General features: G+C 42.4%; 1 protein-coding gene across 3 annotated transcripts in view; it reads left to right on the forward strand.

Annotated features, from left to right (window-relative positions):
* LOC134936600 (serine/threonine-protein kinase N1-like) overlaps positions 1-2,798 on the forward strand; it is a 287,425-nt gene extending 284,627 nt beyond the window's left edge. For all 3 annotated transcript variants that reach the window (XM_063931713.1, XM_063931712.1, XM_063931711.1), the window contains exons 21-22: positions 865-945; positions 2,445-2,798. In XM_063931713.1, the coding sequence (XP_063787783.1) occupies positions 865-945; positions 2,445-2,648 (285 nt within the window). In that variant the 3' untranslated portion in view covers positions 2,649-2,798. The remainder of the gene's footprint in view (positions 1-864; positions 946-2,444) is intronic.
* Positions 2,799-7,659: the final 4,861 nt, after the last annotated feature.

Raw genomic sequence — 7,659 nt, forward strand, 5'->3', positions numbered from 1 at the left:
GTTAGGATGTCCATGAAGCCGATTGGGCAGCTGCTGTGTGTTGTCCAGTCAGCTACATGGACAGCCTTATAGTCCAGACAGGTTACTGCCACACTGCTTCTAACTGTTAACATTGCAGAAAGACCAGCAGCATCACACTGGATGGGCTGGTCCTGGGTGTTATACCCTTGCATTTCCACAGGTTGGGGTGAGGAGTGTTTCTTAGAAAAACAATTGTAATTTTTTCAAATGTACCAGTAAAGAGTTATCCATTATTAGTCACTTCTGCCAATATAACTTCATACGCCACCGCAACAAATAGGGGGCCATCCATGCAGCACTTACATGGCAGTCTGGTTTCCCTCTTTTAATTAATTGGACATTTCGGTATTCAATTCTTTTCACCCCCTTTCACACCCATTCTGTTTCTGCTGACAGGCGTGGTATAATCATTTCAGCTCACTACACCCGGGGCAGCGAGGGTTCCTAACCGTTTACGCAGCTAAACCTGATTATTATGGGTGCGATATGCGCGATTACAGGGATCGTTTTAGAAAGGAGATTGGGCGTGATATATCATTTGAATACCGCCCATGTTTTCCAGGTTTTTTAATAACAGTACTTCTGGTATTTAAATTAAATAATAGATTAAAATGTAATGAGTATTTACATAAGTCAGCACAATGGCAGCATGATTAATAGTGTTACAATACTGCTGGGGCCAAATATGCCCATGTTAGATGTGCCAGGAGTGGCCCGGCTGATCTGTCGCCCAGTGTCAGCTTCTGTCAGCTACATCACCTCAGATCAGTCAGTGCTCCTAGTCAGCTGGACAATACTCCTGACAAATCATTGCTCCTGTTCTCTCCATCTGCCTGTCCACAGCTTTTGCGCAGGAATCCGGAGAGGCGCCTGGGGTCAGGAGAGCGGGATGCTGAGGATGTGAAGAAGCAGCCGTTCTTTAAGGTAAGTTACTGTGGATATATTCCATGTATTTAAGATACAATTGACAGAACTGTAATGCATACAATGTTCCGGAAACTGGATGTCTTCCAGCTGTTTGTAACTACAAGTTCCAGCATGCCCAATTGGCTAACAGGCAAAGATTGACAGAACATGCTGGGACTTGTAGCTTCACAATAGCCAAAAGGCTCTAGTAAGCTACTCGCTTTCTACACAATGATTTACACTGGAGGCAATCACGAGACCGCCTGTCGAGATCCACGCAGTCACAATGCCGACACCGGAATCCCGACAGATGGTAATGCCGCCGCCGGAATCCAGGCACCACAGGCTTTTCTCCTTTTATGGGTGTCCTTGATACCCATAGTGGGAGAATATAACCTGTGGTAAGCCGCCATGCCCGCAGCGTGGCAAGCACACAGAGCCCTCAAGGGGCCTTCTAGCACTCGCCTCCCTGCCGGCATATTGGTGGCCGGGATCCCGCTGTCTGGATCATTAGAGCTGGGATCCTGGCCATCGGTATAACGTATGTATTCCATTTACACAAGCTGAGAGATTGTACCTGTAACTGTGGCATTTAGACACATATGGAAATACACAACAGCAGCTATAGTGAGTCTGCATTCTGTGGACCTCTTTATGAGCAAAGACATTATTGCTTATAACAGGAGTAGGCAACAAGTGAGACTCCTGCTCACAGAAGAACTACAGATGCCAGCATGCCCTGCCACACATTTAACATGCCCTAACACTGTAAGGGAATGCTGGGTTGTGTTGTCTCACAGCAGCTGGAGTGCCATTGGTTGCCTGCCCCTGGCTTACAACTGCTATCTAAATATCTTTATTTTTCTACAAGGCATAAATAAGCCTCACAGCAACAATATAAAGGCATGGCTGAAAAACACAGAAAGTGGATAAAAAGATAACGCAATACTCCTAGTAGAAGACACGTCCAAGCAAATTACAGTCATATCAAGATGGAAGTCACATGAAAGAACAGATCATTGATCATTGTGTCTACCTTCTTTCTCCATTTAACTACATGAGATCGGCCAACCCTTTTAAAACTTTATGAATTTATGTAGTTAAATAGAAAACTTATGTGCACAAGAGGGAAAGCCTTTAGAATGAATTTCCTATGTAATGGCAAAATTGGGGTACATTAGAGTGGAATGCGGTTAGCATACTGCTCATCCGGATCTTGGCTGTCACAATACCGATGCTGGAATCCCGACGGGGGCACCATATTGCTGCCGGTATACTGGCGAGGTAGGTGATTCTCCCTCTATGGATGTCCACGACACCAATAGAGGGAGAATAGAATCTGGGCTTCCTTGCGCTCACCCCCCGCCGGCATTCTAGCGCCTGGGATTCCAATGTCGGTATACTGACATTCGGCATCCCGTGAGGCGGTAAATCATACCGCACCCATTAGAGTAGCTAGTCACAGTCAGTATATCAGTATAGATCATGGTGTCTGATCATCTGTTTTGCTATTCTAGGACCTGGATTTCAAAGCCCTCCTGGCCCGCGCCCTACCTCCTCCTTTTACCCCATCTGTGAAAGGACCACATGATATCAGTAACTTTGATCCTGAATTCACAGCTGAAGGACCAGAGCTAACACCTCCCCGGGAACCCCGAACTTTAAACCCCCCAGAACAGAGCTTATTTCAGGGCTTTGACTACGTGCGAGAAGAGGTGTAAGAATGTGTGATGTCTGCTGGTGTGGATTCTCTTTATTTCAGCTTTCATCATATTTTCTTCTTTTTTTTTATATATCTGCTGTTCCTCCTACATCCTATTCTCTTTCTGTCTCTACCTCAGGCAATTATTGTAAATAAAGATCTTTATTAATGTGATGATCACTTTTTCTCAAGGTTGGATGGAAAGGTTAGATGTGGTTTAGCTGTGGGGTATGGTTATCAGGGCACATCCTGGGTAGCAGAGGGTTTATATCACTTACCAAGAGGAGCCTGGACTCTTTTGGTTACATAGGAGGCTCCTAATAAACCATGAGATGATGTTATTATATAGTTTGTTTGTTTTTTGCTATAAATGACTCTCGAGGTGCGCAGTGCCTAAACGCCTCACAGTATGTGTTTCTCAGGATCACTGATTGGCTGGATGATGTGATTGCTATGGAGATGGAAGTCACACTTTAGCACTGGAGTTTTGTTGATCTCAAAGGTAGTGAAGTAATGCAATTTATAGAAAAGAAAAGGGGTTTGCACTAGCCGCACAGACTGACCAGCATACATGGTAATAAGCATTCATGTATACCCTGAACCTAACCTCTGCTAGTTATAAAATTATATACTTAAGCAAGATGGGTGGTGCTCCCTGAGTGTAAAGACAGAATGCAAAAGAAAAGCCACAGAATTATGGAAAGACTCTCTTCCTGGGGCACTCAGGTATATATAAACTTATATGCTCTCCAAACTTATATGTGTCAAACAAATAAAGATAATGCATAACTTTTATTAGATATAAATTAAGAAGAGGGAGTAATAACTCCTAACAGGTTAAAAAGGCGAAATATGACAAACAGTAACATATAACAAAACATATATTAAAAAATGTACTGGTATTCTGCATAGGTTCCTGGCCTCAGCCTCTGACCATTTCAGTTTTAGCAGAAAATTCTGCTGACATTCTTGTAACAAGGGAGGTAGAGAATAGGCAAGGTCTAACGGTACCTGATTGCCCCAGGAAGAGAGTCTTTACCAAGTCATGCGATTTGTCAGGCCCACCACAATGAGGCAGTCAGAGGAAGATAAGCTTCATCCTATAGGGGGTCATTCCGAGTTGATCGATCGCTAGCTACTTTTAGCAGCCGTGCAAACGTATAGTCGCCGCCCACTGGGGAGTGTATTTTCGCTTTGCAAGTATGTGATCGCATGTGCAGCAGAGCGCCTGCAAAATCATTTTGTCCAGCCCTGTAGTTACTCTTCGTGTGCGTTGATTCTAACGACGGAGGGACGGCTTTTGACGTCACACACCCGCCCAGCGAACGCCCAGCCGCGCCTGCGTTTTCCCCGACACGCCTGCGTTTTTCTAAGCACTCCCTGAAAACGGTTGGTTGACACCCAGAAACGCCCCCACTTCATGTTGATCTTCCTGCGTTCGGCCGTGCGACTGAAAGCTTCGCTAGAACCTGTGCAAAACCACAAAGGACTTTGTACCCGTACGTCACACGTGCGCATTGCGGTGCATACGCATGCGCAGATTAGCCATTTTTTTTCACTGATTGCTGCGCTGCGAACAACGGCAGCTAGCGATCAACTCGGAATGACCCCATGATGACTACATATTTGTAAAGGAAGATGTAAGCTCTTAAGAATAGTCTGCTGTACAATTGTACCAAATCCTATGATTGAATCTGTGGATAATAGGGTCTACAATTAACAATGTGCATGTAAGGCATCAAAAGAAATCTGAAGCGTGATGAGAATAATGTCATAATGTTGGCAGGTAATGAAAGTGGGCATGAACTCTGACCTCTACCCTCAATAATAGTGATGTCATTTCCAGAGAGTTACAGCATAACACACATCTACCGTCTCCAAACACATCTGTTATTCTCCATATGTACTCAAAGCATTCCACCCGAAAACACAGGCACTCCTGATAATCACCCAATTCCAACATCACAATATTATTCACAACAGTATAGATGAAAGGTAAAAGGCCCATAGCGATGTACAGGTCACAAACATAGAATTAAAAAAATAACTTCTGTACAAGAGAAAAGGTAAGGACATCCCAAAAAGTACAAAGATGAAAAAATAAGTAATGCTAAGGCTAATCTACATAATGAAAACAAGTGCTGGTAAGAGAAATAGGTGAGAGTGAAGACAAGTGGATTAAGAGGGGGAGAAAGAGAAGGTGAAAAAGAGGGGGACACTGAAGAGGTAAAGAAGGAAAGTTTTAGAGAGAAAAAAAACCAAGGCAGCACCTAGTAGTACATATTGGTAGCCCTGTTGGATGTGCAAACTGACAATTGTTTGTTTTGATGAGGCTGCAGTAAGGTAGTGTGTATGTGATTTGGGGGGACATGTACTAAGCAGTGATAAAAGTGGAGAAGTGAGCCAGTGGAGAAGTTGCCCATGTCAACCAATCAGCTTCTCTATATACGGCTATAGTATGCAAATTATAAATGTTACATCAATGTTGATTGGTTGCCACGGGCAACTTCTCCACTTTTATCACTGCTTAGTAAATGTCCCCCTTGGTATGGTAATATAGCATGATCACACTGAGGCTGTGGGCATTAGGGAATGCTGGGAGAGTGACTATAACATTCTGGGAAGATAGGATGCTGTCAGACCAGGATTTGTTCTGACAGGGTCTAGGCGCAGAGTCTAATAGGCACATTTAACCTTGGTTAATGCTCTCTGGGCAGGGACTCACTGGGGCTAAAATTTGGCCCACTATTTTTTTTCCGTGCATGCTGCAAGTCACGGGCAACGCACTGCAACATGACTTGTCAAAGCATGTTGGCTGAGCAGAGTGCCAGGAGGCAGGGTTGCTTGGTCAGCCATCAGAAACCCAGACCTGCCCATCAGGCCATAGGCCCTTCTGGCATTTGCAAGATGGCCATCCAGTCTTGTCTCCAGTATTTCCTCACACTTGATCACCTTTTAATAGATGACAGGGATTTTTATCTGAGAGAATGTTCACTCTCATTGCGCCACTTGTAGAAACACCAGGGGTGCTTTCAGCAGAGAGATCCCAGCAAGGACTGCTTAAATGGGTCTGGGTCAGTACAACGGCAGAAAGACTCCAATAGCGAGAGTTAAGAGAGAGGATAAATTGCATAGAGTAGACGGAATAAAATTATAGTTCACTTAATGGGGTAGGGACTAACAGACCTGAAATGAAAAAGTTTATTAACTAATAACAGAGCCTGTACATATTATATAGGAGATAAGATACTGGGGAAATAGCCCAAATTTTACACTGCAATATTAAATCAGAAAGAGGCAAATCCTCTGATCACTATAAAGATACAAGGACCACTTAAAGAGGCACTATTTTTTATATTGTTACCATATTTTCATTGTATATACATGTGTGGACAGATTTTTAGGATTGGGTACATCTAACTATATTGGCTTCCCCCCATAAATTTACTAACGGGGATGAAGACCCAAAATTACCATTGCTGATTATTTTGCATAACTAGTATTGGGTAAGTGGTAAGTTAGACATTAGTCTGTTTGTGGGCCATAAATATACTAAATTACAGAATTCCCTGTATACCAAAATGCGGCCATATTTAAAATTTAGTGTATTTTAAGTTTTGGGCCCATATGGTTGAAGAGGTGGAATGGATCCAGGCAGGCATAAGATGAGCACAGTAAGGATGTGTACATGTTAGTGAAGCACTCCCCTGGAGATGCAACACATTCCCAGATACACTTCATAGAAGTATATCTCTTGCAAGTTGTATGCAAATATATATGATGATGATGTCAAGACATTATTTTCTCATGGTATAGGACACTTTATTATTTTATATTGTGTACAAATAGTATAATGATACTTTTCACATTTAGAAATTAGGTCCGTAAATCCACATCTCTATTGAATAGAGACTGCTGTGTTTTGAGCTTGATGTATCTTAACATGTGTGACCAAAAGCACATAGAAATGACCACAATATATGCAATAAACTTCTGGTGTGTATGCTCTGAGAACAAAATGCGCCAATTTCAAATCAGGCCCATAAAGTGGTTTTCCAGACATTGACCTACCACCCTCTACACTGGGTATAGGATGCCTTTGGGTATACTCTACTTTCCAGAAGTGTTATTTGCAAAATTATAAAACCTACTGTCATACACTGGTACCAGTCTTACCATTTCACCATGGCTACAGAGAATGAGCTGCTTCTTTGTGTTGCCATTGGACCTTAATAGATAATAAAATGCAAATGATCCTACTGATTCCATGCAATAAGATGATTTAACACACTCATGGGCAAAACAAGAAATCTAGATGATAACAAAGTACTATGGATACTTAATTTAAATTCATAAGGGCATATCCATAGCAAAAACGCCTAGAGATTACATACATATTCATCTGTAGTGCATACAAGTTCTTGAAAGTACTTTCCATTGACTGTATAGAACAGAAATAGTTTTAAGCTACAAAGAGCTTCAATACAGCCCATCAGTGCAGTATACATTACTTGTTAACTCTGAATGTCAAGGAGACTTCCTGAAAGAGTGATCTCTCCGACTCCCTGGAAAGTCTAGCAATCTCCATAAAGCCAGGCTGGTAGGCACAATACAGAGATTTAAACATGCTTAGGATAGGCATATGAATATCCTTACAAAGAATTAAGGTTCAAAAAGGGTTGCGATTACCTAAAGAATAAAAAAAATGGGCAGACTAGATGGGCTAACTGGTTCTTATCTGCCGTCAAATTCTATGTTTCTATGAGGTAACAACAGCACTCTCTGCACACCATGGAGAAAATTGGAGAAAAGAATAAGGAGGATGTGGGCTACAAGAAAATGGGCGCCGTTCATCATCGCAATAATGTCTACATGAATGACTGTGTACCCAAGGATGTGTGATGAATTATATGGTATGTGGTATTAAAAATGCAAAATCATGTACTTCAGTCTCAAAAACCCAAAGGCTAAATATAGTATCAAGGGTGCTATGATGGAAACTTCTGAGGAGGAAAGGGATTTACAGTAGG

The sequence above is a fragment of the Pseudophryne corroboree genome, chromosome 6, assembly GCF_028390025.1.
Source record: "Pseudophryne corroboree isolate aPseCor3 chromosome 6, aPseCor3.hap2, whole genome shotgun sequence".
In the NCBI taxonomy this organism is placed as follows: domain Eukaryota; kingdom Metazoa; phylum Chordata; class Amphibia; order Anura; family Myobatrachidae; genus Pseudophryne; species Pseudophryne corroboree.